This window comes from Notothenia coriiceps, unplaced genomic scaffold (genome assembly GCF_000735185.1).
Source record: "Notothenia coriiceps isolate Sejong01 unplaced genomic scaffold, NC01 NC01_scaffold00026424, whole genome shotgun sequence".
NCBI lineage: Eukaryota > Metazoa > Chordata > Actinopteri > Perciformes > Nototheniidae > Notothenia > Notothenia coriiceps.
Window position 1 is genome coordinate 1,072,024 of NW_011359125.1, and position 21,796 is coordinate 1,093,819.

General features: G+C 43.2%; 1 protein-coding gene and 1 long non-coding RNA gene across 2 annotated transcripts in view; both read left to right on the forward strand.

Moving 5' to 3' along the window:
- The window catches only part of LOC104957116 (ryanodine receptor 2-like), an 88,987-nt gene extending 87,749 nt beyond the window's left edge, over nucleotides 1-1,238 (forward strand). The window contains exons 31-32 of the mRNA XM_010784730.1: nucleotides 188-466; nucleotides 569-1,238. Coding sequence (XP_010783032.1) covers nucleotides 188-466; nucleotides 569-1,238 — 949 coding nt within the window. The remainder of the gene's footprint in view (nucleotides 1-187; nucleotides 467-568) is intronic.
- Nucleotides 1,239-5,972: 4,734 nt separating this feature from the next.
- On the forward strand, nucleotides 5,973-21,413 carry LOC104957041 (uncharacterized). The gene is made up of 3 exons (XR_799625.1): nucleotides 5,973-6,175; nucleotides 15,709-15,711; nucleotides 21,402-21,413. It is a non-coding gene; the product is annotated as an uncharacterized lncRNA (long non-coding RNA).
- Nucleotides 21,414-21,796: the final 383 nt, after the last annotated feature.

A 21,796-nucleotide genomic window follows, 5' to 3' on the forward strand; every position in this document is an offset into this window, starting at 1 on the left:
CGAACAGGGTAGGCGCGGCTGTGGGGCCCGTTTGCTCCTACCTGGGAAGAAGGCAAGGGAGGTGTGGTCTCCTCAGCCGTCCGAGCCGAAAGACGCCGACGGCCAAAAATTTCTAGAGTGCCCCGTTGCCTGAGTGTGTCAGACGAGCAGGACTTGAACCCGGAACCTTGTGCGGGTCCTTCGATAGCTATGGGGGCAAGCCACCGCCCGTAACACGCCGGTTCGATTCGGCAGCCCTTGTCCTGGAAGTACAGGCAACTAAGCGGCCGGCGTTAGCTTGTGACCACCGCTGTCGGCGCTCTACTCGGCGGCGCAGACACAGCAGACCCCGGAGTTGTTGCCGCCATCGACGCCTTAGCCTCGGGACGCGGCACAGTGCGACCCGGGCCACCGCCGTTCTTCGGTGCTCTCGCTCGGTGTGGGGCGACAAGTCGACCCGAGCGGTTGCCTCGGAGTGGGCACCAAGGTGGGCGCCTCCTGCTACAGGATCTCGACCTAATATACCTCCTCCCTTACTCTCCTACGGACTCAAGGAGTAATAGCCGGCCTACTCTTGCTTCTACTGTAGAAGCAAAGTAGACGGGTCCGACGGTTCGGCCGTTCCGCTTACAGGCGAGGGGGGCCTTCTTGTTGGTCGAAGCGGGGGACAGAGTTTCATACCTGAAGAGTCCGGGCACAGGTTGCGCGACGAAGGTCCGAAACCTGGCAGGGGACTCGGATTTTTCACCGGTTCCTCTGGAGGTCTAGAGCGATTACTCCCCTTCTTTGAACGGGGTTCGTCGCTCCCTACTTCTTCCGGGTCGAAGAGGGTCGATAAAGTCCTCTACGACCTGTTCGCCAGCCAGGTAGCACCTTACTCTGGCGGGAAAGGTCGTTGTCCGTCGGGTTTAGGTCCCGCACGGAGGAGAAACCTGATTTACTGCCAGTACTCTTCGAGCCGGAACGAGGGTGTCTACGGCGGGTACCTCGGCGACCACCGTCGGGATTGGAGAGTTGGGAGGTGGCGCCGGACCGAAGCCCGTCGGCTCGTCGCTTTGGGTCCGATGGCCGTTTCCGCCATTGCCGACGGTCAGTCCCGGTTACTCGGCTGCTCGGGATATTTTCGGCGTCGAAACAGGCGGTTCCCGCGAGTTGCAGAGGGAGCGACGCGACTGGCGGATGGTCCGCCTCGAGACGCTCCTGTACTGCTTGTTTGGGACTCGGGAAACGGCAGCCACCCCTGCTTTAGCGTCGGCTAGTTGCCTTGTAAACCGGAGCGCACACCGTCGCGACACGTCAGTTCGGTGCCCGTTTTGCGACCCCTATTACCACCATTCCGTCCTTCTCTCCGGTCCACCGAATTTGCCGACTTACTTGGAAGGGTCTGGCCCTTTTCTCCTGCAGAACCTGTACGGATAAACAAGGGGCTCCCGTATAAACCGAGGCGAGATCGAGCTACGTCGGCCGCCACACTTAGGTTTTCTTCTCCTACTCCGAGAGGTCGCAAACGCAGAAGGGGCTTTCCCAGGTCGGCGGCGGGAAGTTGGCCGAGGTGCCCGTCAGAAGCGAGTCCGACGGATGAGGACGGGCAAAATTCTAGGCTTTGTGCCCGTCTCCGGGTGTCGGGCGGGGCCCAGAGGTCGTGGTCTGTGCTCTTGCTCGGACCGGTTCTTTCAGAGGCCAAAGGCGGTCGTCGGCGAGTACGTGTCGGCCAGGTCTGAAGTCGGTGGTCTGCTCCTTCTTCTTTTCCCGCCGGAACTGTGGGGAGAGGAGAGGAAACTATTTTTCTCCGACCTTTCAAGGGACAAGAAGGGGTCGAGGTCTTGTGCAAGGTACAATCTACGAGTACACAAAAAGGCCCCCACGTTGGGTACGGGGGGTATAAGGGCGGGCGAGCTTCACTACAGTCTGCAGTTAGGAGGTTCAAAGCCGCGGTACTCCCCTTTATCTCGATTGTAGTTCTCTCGTTCGGAGGGAACCGAGGCACAATTCAGTGTGGGTTGGTGTACAGTAGGTGATAACCCAAAGGAATTATTTATTAAAAAGGTGACATCAAAAGGTCCGAATTTCGGTTCCCGCGGCCCGTGTCAGTTATTTCTTACTTTCCTCTTTGTTGTATTTTTTTTGTCTATTGTCAGGCTGCACGATGGGGGGAAGATTCTCACCGGACCGACCGGAGGAAGGAGTCTTCGCCTGCTTACCTGCCCCCGACACTTCCGGGTAGTGGCGGTGCGCGTACGCGTCACAGCTGGCCCTAACAGGTTTGAACCCCATGGTGGGCTCACAAAAGTCTGTGATCTCCCCGGCGGTATTGTGTTGTTTATCTGTGTCTCCGCGTTCTGCTGTCCCTTTACACTGTAGAGGGTGCAGCGAAACTCTTCGCTTTTCACCCCCTACGACGTGTCTAAGACGAACCCAAAGACGGTTCTGTTATCGTTGCCCATGTCTGAAGGTTAAGCCGACAGTGGGGGAGGTGAAAAGCCGCGTAGGACGTAGCGGTTCTCGGCCTCTCTCAGCCGGGGGTATAAGATCTCCCGTTCTCTAAGAGAGCGAATATCTTTTCTTGCCGATATAGATATTATGGGATGCTTTGTCTCAGGTCTCGCCGACAAGTTCCATTAAAGGAGCAAGGGGTTTGGCCCCTCCCCCCTTTTTTGGGGGGCCCTTAAGCCGGGATTTACTCTGAAAACTCCCGAGACTTGTTTATAGAAGTTTCTATGTTTAAAGTCTTACGAGTGAGTGTGGGAAGACAACGCAGAGCACGTGGTTTTGCCAACCAAGTTGTAGTCAGGCTGGACTTTCTGGCCGCATAAAGGTTAGGGTCATATCTAGGCTTTTGTCCTTTCATAGACTCCAAGACGGAAAGTCCCACAGACAATTGCCTCATGTCTCAGAAGGGAAGCCAGACTAGAGAAGTCGCGGTACTCATAAACATGCCACATTGCCTTCCGGCGCTATCGGCAATTCTTGTTTGTCCCATAAGCGGACCGTTGAATAGACCTTGGCTAACCCAGGAAAGGACCTTCAGCCTCGTCTTCCGATTAATTTGGCGGTGTCTTACAAGCATTTTGTGGACCGGACTGACCCAAAAAGCATTATTTGTCGTCATTATTTCTCGTTACAACAAGGGGGGGTCGGGTCTGATATGGAAGGACCCGGATGCGGACTTAACAGGAAATGTCGGACGGACAGTTGTCTACCTCACTTTTCGGGAAGTTTCCCGAACGGGAGGGCGGAGTAAAGGTCGGGGTTGCGTTTTATACAGAGAAGTCTAGTACAGACGCCCCAATGACCCCTAGTACGCAGTCGGTAGTCGGTGTTACTTTGGTGTCCTAAGCCCTCGGCCGCCCCCCACGTACCGGGTCTGACCTCTCCTTGGTGTACACGTATGTTTACGCCGCGCGCCTCCTCACTACCAGTGATCTTTACACATTACCGTGACGAGTGACCTACGTGGGCTGGAAAGATCATGCCCCGCACCGATACCCACCGACAGGGATAGCGCCTTCCAACAGTGGTGTCTGGGTACAGACATACCCGACCCCCCTACTATCCTCCCCACCTGGACACCCCCAGGACCTCGTCTCTGGAGGTTGCCAGTGTGTATTTAAGTAGAACTCGAACAACGGCACAAAGAGGTGGGAGCGTGTGCGAAAGTACGGAAAAGAGTCTCTGTGTAGTACAGGATCCACTCCTGTTCTGTTGTGTCGGTGGTATGTTACCGAAAAAAAACAACCTTATCGTTATTCCGAAAGGAAAAAACGACGGGGTAGATTTTCCTTTAAAAAATATTAACTGGTGTGTTAATATCTTTCTTACCTCCGTCTCCTCTGGTGTGAGGGAGAGAAGAGTCCGTCCTTGCTCGCCGTGGAGTCGGCGCAGAGGGATAAACTAGCAACAGGTATGTTACTGTTTGAAGAAAAAAATCAAACCTTACCGTTATTTCGAAAGAAAAAACGGCGGGGCAGATTACAATATTAACTGGTGTGTTAATATTTGTTCAATTCTTCTGCAAAGCAAAAAAAGTAACCGGCAAGCGCCCGTCGACCGAATGTTAGCTTGGGTTCAGTCTGTTGACCGTTAAGCTAGCCCGGCTACTGATATTCGAGATATGCTCTGAAGCGAGAAGAGGTGTTTTAATGACGCTGCGACGTAGCGCAAGCTACTTAAAGGGTGGGTGGATTCCCTGACGTAGACGTCAAGATCACCAGCCAATCAGGATTGGCGTAATGAGATTGATGCTTCTGTTTGCATACGTGTTGAGGCGCATCCCATAGTGAGACATCGAACGGAGTGTTATGAATGAGAACTCTGATCAATAGGAATGCACAGCAAATCAGAGAGATCAATAGGAATGCACAGCAAATCAGAGAGCAGAGGGCTCTCATCCTCTGTGTGAATAGTGAGCGCCGGCCGCCTCTGTTCTTTCCAAATCGTCGCGGTTTGGCACAAACATGCTAACGACGGAGCGTTTTGCTCCCACCTGAACAGCTTAGCTTAATTTCTCTGAAGTAAAAGTTTCTTTTTGATGCTGCTTTGGAAAGGTTCTCGCCTAACTTCTTTGAAGATGCTAGGGCATAGACTGCCCTATTTTCTCCCTAGTTTTTCTCTTTCTGCTGTAAATATTTACATTGAAGCGGCAACACTTAGGATAGGATTAACTAGAACTGGATACCTGACCAAAGGCTGGAGAGTGATTTGAACATGCCTTGTAGCCAAAATACTTGTTGTTGCTTATATATTTTTTAAGCGCCTCAACATTTCCTGTGATGTATATTTTAACAAGGTCTTGTTTACCTGTGTCTTCCCTGGATTTAGAATATACTATTACAATTATTTATACATTTTGAGAATTAGTAATAGTTGGCTGTATTTTGTCACTGAAGACAGCATTAGCAGAGTATAATCAAACAGTCAATGTAAATGCTGCAATGACATATTTCTGAGGATAAGTTGCAGTATTCCTTGTTCAGTCTCTTAGTTTTTTTCACGTTACCCTAGGGGCCCTATTTGGCTCATTTTCAGTTTCATATCAGTATGTAGTGTCTCTACTGGGACATGTCTCCATAGTTTAATGTTCAAAAAGCTCATTTTTGTTCTCATACTGCCTGTGCTGCAGCACCTCTTATCACCCTCTGGGTTGGAGTGCTTGCCAATAGTAGCGCAAGTGTTACATAGTGATGTCATTATGATACAGAAGTACACAAAGGAGTTAAATGGAGGCGCTACAGGCAGGAAGGGGAGTGTGTGGGAGAGAGACTCCCTCTGGAGGAAACACAGGGATTTTCGCCTTTGCAGACCATTTACATGCACTTAACCTATACAACAAACTACAGGACAGGTAAACCCCCCAAAAGCATAATAGGGCCTCTTTAACTAGAGCTGGACAATTAGTCCTTTATACAAATAGTCAATCAGTAGAAAGATAAATAGGGAAACTACTTTCGTAATCAATTACTCCTCCAAAACAAAATGCTAATCATTTCTTAGTCCAGTATCAAAATTTATAGAATTTCTATTTTATATCATTATCAAGTGCATACATTTGGGTCATTGTCTGAATTATTGGATTTTAAATTAAAATTATTGATAGTTTCAGCCCCAATCTGACATTTCCACTCAAGCTGTAAATTCAGGTCAGCAGAGGAAGCTTGTGCCAAATTGAAATGTGAGTAAAAGCATGCCAGGATGCACAGTCAGGGTCCACATATTGGTAAAGTCCAGGATGCAGTACTAAAATAAAGTTCCTAAATTCTGCTGCCATGTTAATGTTTTCCAAACTGATGTTAGCCACTTTTTATGACGAGAAAAAAAAATGCTGAGTATCTAAAATTGATCAAAGTGGAAACATTTTGCCACTCCACCCATATATTTCTCTCTCTCTCTCCACCGCCACAATGTGGAAACCTCTCTCTCCTCCCTCTTCTCCGTGCTCTGTCATACTCTCTCTCTCTCTCTCTCCGCTCTCCAGAGAGGGGCTCAGTCAGACAGATGTAACGCAGCGCTACAAGCTGAGCTGGCAGGGCCACACTCTGTCCGGAGAGAACAGCTGGGGCGCAGTGGCGGCGGCAGCAGACACAAGCCAGTAGTTGTAGTTCAGTTACGTTGCCTCAGGATATGGGAGCGTTGATCTGATCATCACACTGAGAAGTTAACATGGAGCCTGACACCAGCACCCACCCCGAGACGCAGCACGGTGAGTCAGATTGGAAGTGCCCGGCTGGGATGGAAAGATTTAGATCTGATTCTGTGGAAAAAGTTAAAGGGCGAGTTGGAGAACAAGGCAGTCTGGTCACATGGTTTTTCCTGTTTGCTTGCTACTATGAGTAGGCTCTCCATTTGGCTCTTAAGCTGTTGACTAGGGCCTCTGTGGTCAGATGAATGGGACTTCAGTCTGTTCTGCTGGGAAGGGGGTCGAGGGGTGGGGGGTATTACATGGCAATGTGATGAATTGAACAGCCTTTTTGCTCTAGTGACCTTTTAACCATTACTTTAACAGCATTAGAAACTTGTAAAAAGTTCCAAATTGCAATTGTTTCTCTGGAATTTGCATCGTCCTCGGTTTGTTTTTCCGTCCGGCTGATTTGATGCGAGCGTCGTGGCGCAGGAAGCTCTCCTCTCACTCTTTGAATGGAATAATTAACTGTGGCATCTGTAAAAGACGTGGGTGTAGCATTTCTGTTCAAAGGCAGCACGATAATTTGATGGTTATGTGAATCTGTATATTTGCATGCTGGGTAGCGGTAGCACCATGTGGGTGTTTGTGTTATAGACACAGAGCGGCACAAAAGAATGAAAGTGGGAGAGTGAAAGAGAAGGGGAGAGACAGAAAGAAAGAGTTATGTACACAAATAAATCCAGGGGGATCAAGCCTGCACTGTAGGCCGGTGAGAGTGATCACTCTTTCTCTTCCCCCTCATTTTCCACTGCCTCTTTTTTCCTCCTCTGCTCCAAACAAGATAGTTAAAAGGCAGAAAGTGGTGTGTTATTAACTAGGCCAGAAAAAACTGTATTTTGTCTTCATGGCCGATGGGAAGGACTCTGCTGTGCTGCTGATGAAGAATGTGAATAACCAACAGTGAACATATTTCCAGGAGAAAGATGTTTCTCTTAGCCAGCGTATAAGCCACACCGCTTTATGCGCTGGGCTCTCTGCCATGATGGAGAAGGGGATGCGAAGAAAGAAAAAGAGAACTGCTACATTTCATCGTTTTAATCCATCTCCCGAAGCTCGGAGCTTCTGGTTATGATCTTACACGAATAAGTGAGAACATTGAGAATGTTCTCACCTCCACAGTAAGGTTTCCCAACTTAGACTTAAACTTCAAAAAGTGATTGATGACTTTCTCCTCTCAACCAGTCCGGCAGCCTCTCTCAAGCTCACCGCCACAGAAGTTCCCTGCTAACGGTTCAATAGAAATAGAAAAGTGGAAGTAGGAAGAGGAATAATCTAATATCATCCGACTATAAGCTCACATCAGGCAAGCCTAAGGAACAGTTCAAACTTCCTCATGCATCCATTTTTACTCTCACACACGCATGCATGCAGATATTGCATTAATATATTTCAAATGTTATAATTTCTACTCCACTACAGTCATTTCACACCTGAATAAATTACATCATATAATGCAGCATGACCTCTTTTATGCAATCAAATGCAAAGAATAGTCTCGGTGTTGACAAACTACAACATTAAAATGTTTTTTTATGAATATGATTTAATATTCTACAATATAGAAGCCAATCCGGATTAAGGAAGTTTACCTTTTATACTTTTAAGTACATTTTGATGCAAACACTCTTCATATCAAGCTCATTTCCAGGTCCATTTTTGTATTTAGTGTCTCTACTGGGACATGTCTCCATGCTTTAATGTTCAAAAAGCTCTTTATTTTTCTCATACTGCCTGTGTGCCTCTTTTCAACCTTTGTCTGAAACCAGAGCCCAGTCTGCTCTGATTGGTTAGCTGGCCGGCTCTGTTGTGATTTGTCAACCTCTTGGAGATGTGTTGGAGCGCTAGCCAATAGAAGCGCGAGTGTTGCATAGTGATGTCATTATATTACGGAAGTCAACAAAAGGGTCCAATGGAGTCTGTTTCATGCAGGGGGGGCTTTCACCACTATTTATGGCGCACTGGCGCAGACACTTTAGCAACTTTTTTCCTGTTTCCATCTTCAGACAGCTAATGGTTGCTAATGCTGGACACTTGCTCTTACTTACATTTCTACCAGAAGAGCTAATATTCAAGTGGTCACTAGATTACCAAATCAATAGTCAGATATATGACCTCAATTTACATTTTTAGCTTTATTATGCACATCGAGAGTTGTTGTTGATACATCTGTGCCCAGAACAGTTCTCTCAGGAATAAACTGAGAAAATATCTCTTTAAATGCAGCCATCTCTTTTATCCGGCATAAAAATGAGCACATAGTTTAGAGCAACGCAGAGATGAGAGGGAGGAAAGTAAAAAGGGCAAAGCAGAGAGAGGTCCTTTTCCATGGGCTTCATTCACATGTAAATAGGTCTGCACGTTGTGTCCCAGTTGTGAAAAAAATGATAAACCTAGTCAATGTTTTTACTTTACCATCTACTGATATTTACAGGAAATGGACCCCAACACATGTTATGGGCAGAAGGGACACGATCAGGCTGTTAGGGCTATTCCGTCTGACAGTGAGGACAGTGAAGGCCAAGATAGGGTTAGACACACGCACACGCACATGCACACGGACACATATAGACATACAGACATGCACAGACACACACACATAGACATACATACACACATAGATATGCACACACACATACACATATAGACATACATAGACATACATACACACACATGCACACACACATATACACATACACACACATATATAGACATACATGCACAGACACACGCAGAAATATACACATACGCACGCACGCGCGCACACACACACACAAAATCTTTTTAATTCATACAGAGTCTATTTCTTCTGATTTGTAGAAATCCTTGGTGTTTCAATACCCTCGTAGCACATTGTTGCTCTGAGGCAACAAACCAACCCCTGGTTGAGGGGTGTGGGGGGGTCAAATTGTATACTTGATATAATATCAGGGACCCCTAAGCTCCTAAAATACATGGTGAAACATTTTTTTCCTCCCAAAATAAAAAGTCATGCCATAGAGCAGGGGTGTCAAACTCAAGGCCCGGGGGCCAAATCCGGCCCGTGACTTCATTTTATGTGGCCCACAAGAGCTTGCAAAAAATATAATGTTTATTATACGGTTACATGCCGATTTACAGAAGCACTGCCCATATATATGGAGCACAATGTATCTCAAATTTGACTTTTTTTCTCAGGATTAGATTTTCTTTCTTCAAAATATGCCTTTTTTCTCAGAATTTGATTTATTTTTTTAATGTTACGGTAATTAATTTTTTTAAATGTCACTTATTCTTTTCAAAATGTCACTTCTTTTTTTTGAATTCGGCTTTTCTTTTAAAATCATTTTGTGACATTCTCACTGAAGAGACATTGTTATTTGCCCTAGACTTCTGATTTCAGTCGTAGTTAATCATGAAGTTATTATTACCTTATCCGATAATAATCCAATGCAGAGACAATAATGTAATATAATGCATTATTTTATATATATGATGTATTTTTATATAGTCTTAAAGTTACAACCGGCCCTTTGAGTGCAACCATAATGCTGATGTGGCCCCCGATTAAATTTAGTTTGACACCCCTGCTTTAGAGGCTGATAAAAACATGGTGTTAAGTCTGTAAAATGTTTTGTGCAGGCCTGTCTCATTGTTTGTTTCTGTACTGAGCAAATCTAGATCATACAACTATGTTGGACAGACATTTTGGTAAAGTTTGTAATTCTGTCTTTTTCCTTATCCTTTAAAGGGGGTATTTAACGGTTGCAGGGTGTTTACAACACTTGGGAGCAGCAGCTATAAGTTGTGAACACAACACTGACAAATCTTTGAGTTTGAGAGTTGTGTTCCAGCCAACTGATGCGTATTGGTACTTTTTCACTCTCTTTTAGCTCTGTTTCGGTCCCTAAAAATTCACGAGGTAAATACCAGTCACTCTAAGTGCTCCACTGTATGTTTAGCAGCTAGTCACTAACTTAAATAACTCAAACAACTGCCTGCTGCAGCTGAAAGCAATTCTATGAGATGGGCGAGAATGAAGAAGTACAGTAAAATTCTCTTCTCTAGGATAATCACAAGAGTTTTAAATAAGTATAAATAATTGATGGCATGCTGTTGGTCATGCTCCTTCAGAGGTCACGCAAGTGGCACTCGATTAGTTGTGCTGGAAAAGAATGTCTGTGGCAGGCTGTACATACATGTGGCAGAGGCTTTTCTTATTTAACTAGCTCTTCAATTGTGCGTTAGATGATCCTGACCTTAAAACTGAACACAACCTTAACATCTTTTAGTAAAACAAACTGCTTTTCCTCCTCCTAAGTACTGAATGTTAAGCGCATTGTCACTGCTTGTTATCTTCCATGAATGGATCCAGATTGTGTCTACATCCTGATGCATTTCACACTTGGCTCTAGAATTATTTTCATAAGGATCTTGAGTGGCTGCTTGTGATGGGATTTTGCCTCCATGCCTATATTTGACTTTATCTGTGAAAAAATTGTGGGTTTTTCTGAAGACGGAGAAGAAAAAAAACCACTCATCACATACATTTGGGCTTAACCATGCAGCCTCACAAGAGGATTGCTGTGGCAGTGCGGCTATTTGCATAATGGATAGAACGACAGTGAAATGAGAAAGAAACAGCTGGATGAGAAGAGCCATAAAAACGCAGAATACCAGAGAGAAAGAATCCCTCAGGGGTCTATGTTTGGAATCTTTGTCGAGCTAAATGTATTTACTTCAAACCTGTGTAGGTGGTCCTTGTAACAAGTCAAGGACGTGTTGATATTACTCTCCATAATTAGATAAATGTATCCCTGTCCATGTCCTGAAGCAACTGACACATTCAGGACCTGATCAGTGCATTTTTTTAATATCTTTCGCATTTGTAATATTTTGTATGCCTTGTTAAAAGCCTGCTCCTTTATTTGCCTCAGATCTAGAACATGCAGGATTTTCTTTCTTTATTCTTTATATTGATTCATCTAGATTACAGTCAAATACAAATCATGCTCAATTTACAGTTCTGTGAATGCTCTCATTTGGACAGAACCTTTTACAAACCACAAGGGTAATTATGGTTAATAATATTCAATATTTACGATTAGTTATTTTGGAAGACTTTATTGTGAAAAACAGGCCATTACTGACTCAGGTAGTCGCACACATTGCTCCTGACCAAATCTTATTTGATCCTCAGTAATAAAAAAAGGTTCTGATAGGAAAAAAAAACTATTCAAATTTGTTTTATTTAAATGAAATTCAATAAAATGTAGAAAATCAAGTCATGTCATACAGAATTCAAATATAAAAAGGATTCCGCATTTTCCAACTGTACTGTTATAACACTAAAATAGAAAATGACATTTCCCACAAATACACAGTACAGTAGTTTACAGTAAGAAAACACAGTACATTGCTAACCAGCAGCTGTGAGGTCCACACAGGAGACAACATATGAAAAGTGAATCAAACACTTACAACTAGTCTGGAGATGTGGGATATAAATATCAGTGAGAGCAGAGATCAGCAATAACCTCAGAGTGGACTGCCGGCCAGCAGCAACAGTGGCACCACTCCATTTGGCCCCATTTGTCAGAAAGCCTCCGTGATGGGAGACTGTCATTCAACAACACTCCTGTGGAGGGGGAGGGGGAGGAGGAGAAGGGGGAGGTAGGGGAGGAAGGGAGGAAGGGATGGACAGGAAACGGAGAAATGCTGCGCAAGACAAAATAAAGTCAAGGACACTGTACAAATCCATACTGTGCCTTTTCTGTTTGTAAAGTAAATGTTCAGCATGTTAGTGCGATCAGAGTCAGAATTGCTTTTTTCGTCCCACAGAGGGGGACATTTACATGTTACAGCAGTTTAGATAGAGAAGAAAAATATAGTATTAGATTAAAAAAGGCATGCACATAGTATAAATAAAAATAAAATAAAAATGTACAGAACTACAAACAGAAGTAAAATAAGTAAGTAAGCAGTATTTATAAAATAAGTGTAACATTGTAGAATACTCTGTGTTGCAGTGGTAAATAAAAATACAATTATATATTGACATAACATACAGATTCTGGTTGGAATGGACAACCTAAGTAGTAGTAGCCATGAGTGATAATAATATGAGCAGAACAGCATGTTGTTGTTAGTGTTATTATGTGTGTGTCGGGGTATGTTTTGCTGCCCAAGTGTGTGATGTGTGTACAAGTTGAAGTGAATGCAGTGGGCTTAAAGTGACCCAAACACAGCCATGAGGTTGTTACATGCTCACAACAACACCCTTATGTTGGGGAATGTGCTTTAAAAGTCTCTGTAAATCTTATGGTAATGTGCCGGCCCCACACTGAGCATTGAGGGCTAGAGAGGGTGAGAGCAAGAGGGAATGAGCTGAGGAAAGACTTTGTGAAAAGAAACTGGTAAAGCCAGAAAGAGCTGAACTCCAGCAGACTCAAGCTTTCCCTTGGAGATTCTTATCAGATGAGAATACTAGAATCCAGAGACAAACAGATCTAAATCAGTGTTTTGTTTATCCGGCCTCATTGTTTATGCAGTTTAACTAGTAACAGATATGTGATGATCCACAAAAGTTTTTAGTTTGGTGCCAATACTGATGGGAGGGAGAGTGCAGTTATTTTAGCCTAAAATTTGTATTTTGAGAAACAACTTCACTTTACTTTTAGAAGTTTGATTAAAGATTTGATTCTGTTTTAGGGTTAGGGTTAGGATTGAATTCTGACCAAGTCTCGAGGGTAGGAGTCGAGGAAAGGAGTCTAGGAGGGGAAATTTGAGTATTGAGAAACCTCTAGTGCAGGGGTGTCAAACTCAAGGCCCGGGGGCCAAATCCGGCCCGCGACTTCATTTCATGCAAACCCACAAGAGCTTGCAAAGAATATCATATGTGTATTATACAGTTACATGCCGCTTTACAGAAGCATATTGCCCATAAACTACTCGCCCCACAATGCATCTCAAATTAGACTTTTTTCTTCAGAATTTGGTTTTTCTTTTTAAATCATTTTGTGACATGCACACTGAAGAGACTTGCAATTATTTGCCCTAGACTTCTGCTTTCAGACGTAGTTAATTATGAAGTTATTACCCTATCCGATAATAATCCAATGCAGAGGTAATCATGTAATATAATACATTATTTTATGTATATTATATATTTATATATGTATATTTATATAGTCTTGAAGTTACAACCGGCCCTTTGAGTGCAACCATGATGCTGATGTGGCCCGTGATGAAATTGAGTTTGACACCCCTGCTCTAAATGATGAATACCGGAGCTTTGCTACTAAATGGGATTAATATGTTCATTTGAAGACATACTGTAAGGGTTTTGAATGATAGCTTTTTATTTTATGGAACTACTTTTAAAAATCGACAGTGTTGACACAATGACACCTCTGCGAGAAATTGTTTTAAATGCTTCACGGAGCCTATGAGTATTAAGGGGTGCATGATCAACCAGAGCCGATTCAGTTTAATTAAACTTGTGGAATTGATCCTGGCCTCACTGTGAAGCAGCTGTGTTTTTATTGATTTGGGAGATAAGGTAACTGTAACTGTTCCTGGTGTTTGCATAAATAGGCCCTAAAGTTACCTTGTAAAACCCAATATCCTTCCCCTCACTGAGCCGCTGCCCTCCTCGCTAACCACGCAGACACACTCAGATGTAACAAACCATAGCACTGTTTGCAAAGAATTGAATTAGCACGAAGAAAAAAAGGAAAGAAAGTATGACTATTGTAATTTCTGATATTACCCAACAGACCTTAAACATGTCCCAAAGTTCATGGGACAAACCAAGCATGACATATATGTGCATGATAGATAAAAAAGCGTTAATTAAGAAAGCATAGTGGACATAGGACAGCCTTTGAGTCAGGGCCGCCTCAGGGCCATAAGTGAAAAGTACAGGAGCTGAAAGGATGACTCACTTTTGACTGACTCTTGGTTTGATTTGGCCTCTTAGTGTCTGTGTCACTGAGGGTACAAAATAAGTCACCAACTTCAAAACAGAGACAACTATATGTGAGCAGCGGAGTACGAAACACTGACCGCTGTAGGAGAAGGGGGTCAGGGAGGCAGATATTGATCCTCTTCACAAGTAATTGTAAACAGCTCGGAATGAGTTGACATGCTGGCAGGCCTGGATAAAGGATTACTGAGAAATTACGAAATGTACCGTAATGAAAGTAAATGTGACTGAACATAACATGCATGAATAGGAGGCATAGATGCAAGAGTTCCAGTTGAGCCAATGAGTCAGCTGCTCTCTTGAAGCTGATTCAGCGTTAATTTGCTGCTGTTTTGACGCTTTTCACAACAGTTTACCCTGTGACCCTCTACAAAGACAACTAACAACCATTCGTTAAAGGTTATCAGATGAGTTTATATGAGATGTGAGCATTAAAACATAAAATTTAATTTACTTGGAATAATTTTTTTCTGTTTATAGAGTACTGCAGGGATCATGTGTTTTAATAAGCCAAACCTTAGCATCCCTCAACAAATGGGATTTTAGCATTGGATTTTTGATTATTTCCGAAAATAAACACAAGTGTATGATACATGACAAGTTTTGTTAAACAGACTATTCAGATTTTCATTTTGTTTTAGGTATCATGTTGGACCGCTCCCAGAAATGGTTGTAGTTCTTGTTTCTTGGCATTATTACTTATGTGCCCCTAGTTAACAATTTTGAACTCAACTAGAGAAGGAACAATTTACTGCCGTCAAAGGATTCTGTAGAAAGTGTTATCATAAAGAACATATTTGGATAATTCAACTAAAATAAAAACTGTGAAGTTGAGCTCTTCTGGTCTTTTGATGGTAACATTGTTGAGTCAATTGTTAAAAGTTCACTAACGTCTCAGAGTTTACTGGAACTGCATGAGCACCAAACTTTAATGAAGACTGCAGTGCTACAATAAAATGGATTTAAATGGGATCTTTGTTTTGTAATCGTAATTATTCTACTGAAGTTATTAAAGAGGGTAAATATTACAAAGCCACCGGGGAAAGTAAAACACCAACAGCTGTACAAGTCAGCAGTTGTATAGATAATTAGACACAAAACAAACAAGTCCCTGCCTCTCAAAGGGTTTCATGGATTTCTCATGTCAAATAACATTCAGTCTCTTTAATTAAAAGCGACTTAAAAATAATGATTAGATTTCAGCTTCAAAGGCCCTAATTTCACTGAGCTGTGGGTACAAAGTGAGCGAACTGAGAGAAATGTTGAAACATTATTATTGGCTGAGAGAGCTTGTTGCTGTTCTGGATCTGAGGCAGTAAGTCTGAGAAAGTTGACAGAAGTGACTCTCATTGCTGCGGCTGCTCCGTTCACATGACCAGCCAATGTTTACCTATTGTACGTCTGCTTTATGCTCCGCTGCCTGGATGGAAAGTTGAGTGCTGGCCTGACTCTCTAAACAAAACACGACTTTGTATTTATTAGACTTCATAATCCAGCGGGGCCTAACTGGAGTTTAACCAAATAAAATAGTACACAGTAGTGAGATCTGACGCTGTTTCACTTTAAGTTTCCTATGATTATGTTCCAGAGTGTAAACATACACTGAATGACGTTAGGCCTCTGCTACACCGTGGCAAACTGACTCCGGTGAGGTTAGTCTGACTAGAAGTGAAGACTCTCTTTTTTCCTCTGAATGGAAGATGCCAATAACCTCATGTCCTTGAATATTATATCATGTGTTTTTTTACAACCCAAAGCTTTTAGTGAGCGCTGCACACAGCTGCTCGACTAATGTATTACATCTTTCTGTTGGCTATCTGAGATAAACTGAGATGTGTCTCAGGACTGAAGCCTATCAATAGGTGTTACAATTCCATCAAGAAAGGAGAAAAAATATACTGCCTCAGTTTATATTTAAAAATTGTACTTCTCTACCTAACATAAGGCGCGTTCACACAAGTACTTTTCCCACAAAGGTTCCTGAGAACTACGATTTAGTTGCGTTCACACCAAAAAGTCCCAGGAACTAAATTAGTTATAGAGAACCTTTTTTACCCCCTTTTCAGTCCCTGTTAGAGAGCAGGGACTTTCGTGGGAGAAAAAGGTTCCTGTGTCTGAATGGCTGGGCGGAATGCAAACCATGCCCCGTAAAACTCCCAAAAACGTTTCTGAAGCCGCCATTTTATTATCCTCGCATTGCATTATTAGCATTAGCATTAGCTCAGCGCAGAAACGCAGAGAGTAGGCTTGCTTGCGTAGGTGGTACGAAACAGCTATAGACACTCCTGCTTTCTCCTTCTGGTCTAACGTAAAATAAGCAAAATAACACGGAATGCAACAGGTCTGACCTAACCTGACGCTCTAAGTCTTTAACAAAATTCTGTGAAATATAACTAAACTATATAGATGCTCGTTGTCAAATGTATGTTATGGGAAACCAGAAAACTAACACCGAAGACCATATCCATGTCATGTGTCAACTACTTAATTTTAAAAGAAGCCGTTTTTTATGAATAAAAATTTTGGAGTTAGTTGCCTTATTAGACTTAAAGTCCACACACTTTTGCATCTACACTTTTTGTGTTAAATAAAACCTTTCCTACTAACCGGCGTGTTTCTTAGGTCCTACTCGAGTTGGTGTGGTACTTACCCTTTGTTAGTCCGAGATCGCTTCTCACCCTATTTTTTTCCTTGCCGTTTAGTACGAACGGTACAATACCACATACGAAAACTTACCATACCTCGACACATGTTCACGGATCGACATTAATTTACTTCACTCTAAGCCTTCTTGATCCTTGCTGATACCTTCGAGTTACACACAACCTTCTTTATGTTTGACTTTGGTCCATATGCGGTGTTTTATCACACTATAAGTTCTATAGTTGTTCCAAGTAAGTTTAAGTGTTAACCTAAAAAAAGTCCACCGGGTCGATTTTCGTTTTTCTGTTGTTTTTTCTTTTCGAAGGCCCCATGTAAAGTAATTTAAACAAATTAAGATGAAGTGGGGTACACGTCCCTCCTATCCTAATCTAGAATCGAGGCGCTTAAGGTGCCAGGTACTTTCCCGTAGTCGCACGCCGCTCCGATGCCACCGGCCGGTCCACGTTTGGCGATTTGGTATGCCGGTTTTTGTGTCGTGTATGATCGTTTCCTTTGTGGAACCGTTTATTACTTTACTTTTTGTTGTTTGGGACTTTTGTTTATGTTGCTTTTTGCGGCGTAAATGTCTTTACTACCGTTCGATTTGGATGTTGTGTGTTTGGCGCTTTTTCGTCATTTTTGCTGATTCTGTTACTAACATAAGAATACGCTCTTGCTTTCGTGAGAGGGATCGTGTATGTTGGCTTCTCCTTCTCAGAGATAGGAGAGAGCAATACCATATTTTCATCTCTGGTGCTCTCGGGGCGCTGGAACATTTCTTTTTTCTGTAATGGTTCTTTTTTTGGTAACAAGGTTCTCTTAGCGTACGAGCTCAGACTAGTGTGTCGCTCATACTTGTTCCCGCGCTCTACCATGGAAGAGGACAAAGTTCCACGGTTTGCTCTTCTTTGGTGTTCCTCAAACTCTCAGCATTGAATTCTCGTCACCACCTTCGTTGCATTATAGTGGTACTTCTCTATAATCTGCGTTCTTCATTCGTTAATGGACTGGCGTCTGTGTGTGCACTTTGTGCGGAGCTCGTTGGGGTACTAAATTGTCCCAGTTTCATAATTGCTTCATACCCTCTAGTTTTATTTGTCTTTTACATACGTATACAAGTAGTCTCCCCGGAATCATACAATTATCTATTGATATTTCTAATATTAATTTTTTCATCTAATTACATGTATGTATTACGTCGAATGTAAACACTTCTAAGTAACAATAATTTTCTCCGATATGTGTTCGCTTGATACAAATAAAATGATCGAGTTTCGTGTACGTGTCGATTTTAAGAGAAGTACGTTCTAGCTATAATCCAAAACGTCGTATCCGTCAACTCCGACGTGTCGCCCTGTTGTACGTGTTTGTACGTACGTTCAATTATTTCATCTTCATAGTTTTGTTGTATGTTACCCTTTTACGACCGCTTCAGTGTTTCCATTTTTCCTCGAGAATGTCTTTTAACATTTGCGATTCATGTTGCAAGAACTCATTTACATCGAATGAGACAGTGTGAACTCGCTCGACGTTGGTCACTGTCGGTGGTATGTGTGTTGTCGGGCCTCGGGACTCACCTGGTAAACGGTTTACACCGTGTGTGAACTAAGTTGAACACTCAATCTTTCACTAGTATTTTCTAAATCTTTACCCTTTCATAATACCTCCATATTGTTTGGTAATCGAATTATTCTCTCATATCTCTCTACTGTTTTTAGTTCAGGTCCGTTGTATTTGGTACGTCGTGTTTCTATGGTATAATCTTCAGTCGGAAGGTTTGGAGGCCTGGTTTCCAGACCTAGGCTGCCTTGACGTTTAGTTAGGGCCTGGCTTGGACACAGGGTAATATTTTTTTAATTTTTTTCCCTTTTTTTAATAATTTTTTTAGACACATAGTCCCGCCCAGCGCGGCAAATGGCTCGTCCGTTCACGAACATGGCGTCTTCCCCGGGGGTTTTATTCCATCTAATGTAGGTTAGGTTTGAAATTAAATATATCCGGTCGAAATGACGCAAACTCAGGCCTGGTTAACTGGAACATTAGCGGTATCATTCTTAGTTTTCACCTGGAAAGTGTTTTTCAAACTTCATGGGACTATATCTAGAGTTTTTGTATAAGGTCGTAGCGTTATAACAAATTAGTGTCCTAGTTCGAAGTCGAGTTTCGAAATAGAATAAGACAAGGTTCGTGATAGGTTTTAGTATAGTTAGAAGGATATTTGTACTCGCCGACAAAGGAAATTAAACCCATATTTGATCTATCGTGGGTAGGAACGAAGTCATTTATGAGTGAACTCTTCGGTTTACACACAATTAGACGACTTGTTATCAGGGGTTGTTTTTTCGACTAAAGGATGTCAATGGTTTTGGGTGTCACGGGTCCGTCAAAATATGTGTCAGGAATGTCGAAGAGGGAATATAGATCGTCCTTCTATTGTTATCCGGCCGCGAGTCGGTGGGTTCATCGAAAAAGGGTGTTACAAGCGACTTTTTGTGATAATGCAAAGAAGTACTTTTAGGATTTTGTGTCTACGCAAAGTTCGACTAAATATACATACGATGAACACATGGCCTTTAATCAAAGACTCCCTCCTAATCCGTTCTTTACTATCTCGGGCGACTGCGCAGTGGAGAGGAGAAGAAGAAATAGGATACATCCAAAATGGAGTGCGTCCGGGCGATTTGTTGAAGTGGCCGCATAGTGCCTGGCGGCGTTTAAGGGAGGTCCCCGTTGGACCATCTGCGACGCGCGCAGTCTGCAAATCCCCTGGATCCAGAAGCCCTGGTCTTATCGATCGACCTGAGTGTCGACGTCGAAGATGACTCTTCGGAAGGCTCATTTTCTGCGGGTCTTCGCTCGGCTCTGTGCGTCTAGGGCGTTAGAGCGCTCGGCGCGGGTCTACAAAATAGATAATATCACTAACACAGTACTCTCACTCCTCGTACCAACTCTTGGTTCTCGTTTCCTGGAACGCTCCGTCTGGACGCGTAAAAGCTACGTTCCTGCATGAACGAGCACGCAGTAACTACAATCAGTAAAACCAAGGGGCTAGCAATAACGACTGACCTGCTACGAGCGGAAGTGTTACTCTGCAACTTGTGTAGGCGGCCCTCGTTTTTGCGGGCGGTCGGAACTCTCTCTCTCCTGCTGCCTGCAAGTTCGCGCGCTCGCTCAGATGTGGAGAGCGTCGGCCTCGTGTGCCTGTTGTACGTAACTACCCTGTTTTGCTGAGGCGTACTAATCATACATGAGCGTCGACTGCGGGTTAAGATTAAATTAACACCAAAAAAATGGTGCACGACGACTAGCTTTTGAGAGGGTTAACCGAGCCGGTTTCAACAAACAACAAACCACAGTCAAATGCACGGGTGAAGGTAAGTGGTAAAAAAGCGTAGGTTAACAAGCGTGTTACAAACTAAGTAATCGTACCGATTGGTCATAAATTTATAGATAAAATTAATACAATATCTGTAATTGTCGATCGACCGGAAATGGCAAAACGTCTATGTGAAATAGTATTATGAACTCGTAGATAAGTAATGTGGTGGACACTGTTAAGTCTGACGAGTGCTCTCCGACGATAGCAATAAATGAGTAGCCGATGGCTTACGACTCAAAAAGTATCGCGAGCGAGAGCGGGTGACCAAATGGATTTGTAAGTACCCCCTCTCTGTGAAGTAAGCATATGGTTAAATAAGACTAAGTCACTCCGAGGAAACATGTACCGTTGAATATATGTGAATAAGTGACAAAAAACGCGCTTCCGAACAACGTGAGGGGTACCGCGAACCTCTCAGTTACGTAAACGAATAGAGGTCTAAACGACAACAATAATCATGAGACAAACGTTTACGTTCTTTATCCTGGAGTTTAGGCGTGTGATGAGACAAATGCCCGTTACTGATATACCGTGCTACGTATGTGATTCTAAATAGTCGTAGTCTTCGCGTGTGTGTAAAAAACAGTGAGACAGACATGAATGTGAGGACTTTATCACATCATTCGGTAGTAACTTTAACATCTGTTTACGTTCCTAATTATCAGATGTGGTTTGTAACGAATGATATATATGTAATTACGTCTACAAACAGTTAACTAAACGAGAGAATATCTTCTCTTAGTAATATAGTAAATGTTAGTCTAAGACAGCTCGTGTCCTAGCTCGGGTACTGTCGCACTACAATAGAAGAAAAAAGAGGGTAACACAAGAAAACAAAAAATGTGTAGTCGTAGAACTGTCGGGGTTGTCTTCTCCCTGCGAGTAAGCATTTATGAAAAGTAGCATTATCCGAAGTCGATGGCTTACTTTACAACCTAACAGACAAACCTTTTGATGGTCGTTACATAAGGTTATTACTCAGACGCATGAAATTCTTCAGTTGTTTAAATTGTTTCAGGAAGTAATCAAGGTCCCTTTTTAATCTGAGTTGAGGGGAGACCGATTACAGAGCACGACGGTTGACGATATAATACGCGTTACTTTGTATATTTCAACTTAGAATGTACGGACTCCGTCGTTGCTTGTTACATAAATCTCGAATCTCTGTGATTATTAGATCTGTCTAGGTTGTCTAATTTGGATCGCATCACGTACAGTAAGAACACAATATTGGTACCGTTTGGCTCAGTCCGGCTGAGCTCCTCCACAGACCATACGTAGGAATTTCAGCTAACCGTGCTCGGGTTTTTAGCGCGCCCTCCGCTCTTTTTTCTTTCGTGTATGGCGTTCTTCTTTCTGACTCAAGGTTTCGGACATGGGCTAACACTTCCTCGAAAACTCTGGGAGGGGGGCCGACGCTAGCCGATGAGAAGCAGATTGAATGCTCCGCCGGCGTTGNGGATTATAACAACAGTTTGAACTGTGGAACAAAATACTCACTGCCAAAATAGCTTATTTCTAAAATCTAGAAACGGCAGCAATGTTGCAGAGGTTTACATTTTGTGTGTGTGTGTGTGTGTGTGTGTGTGTGTGTGTGTGTGTGTGTGTGTGTGTTTTTGACAATCCCCACTTTCAATGCTATTTCAAGGAGACA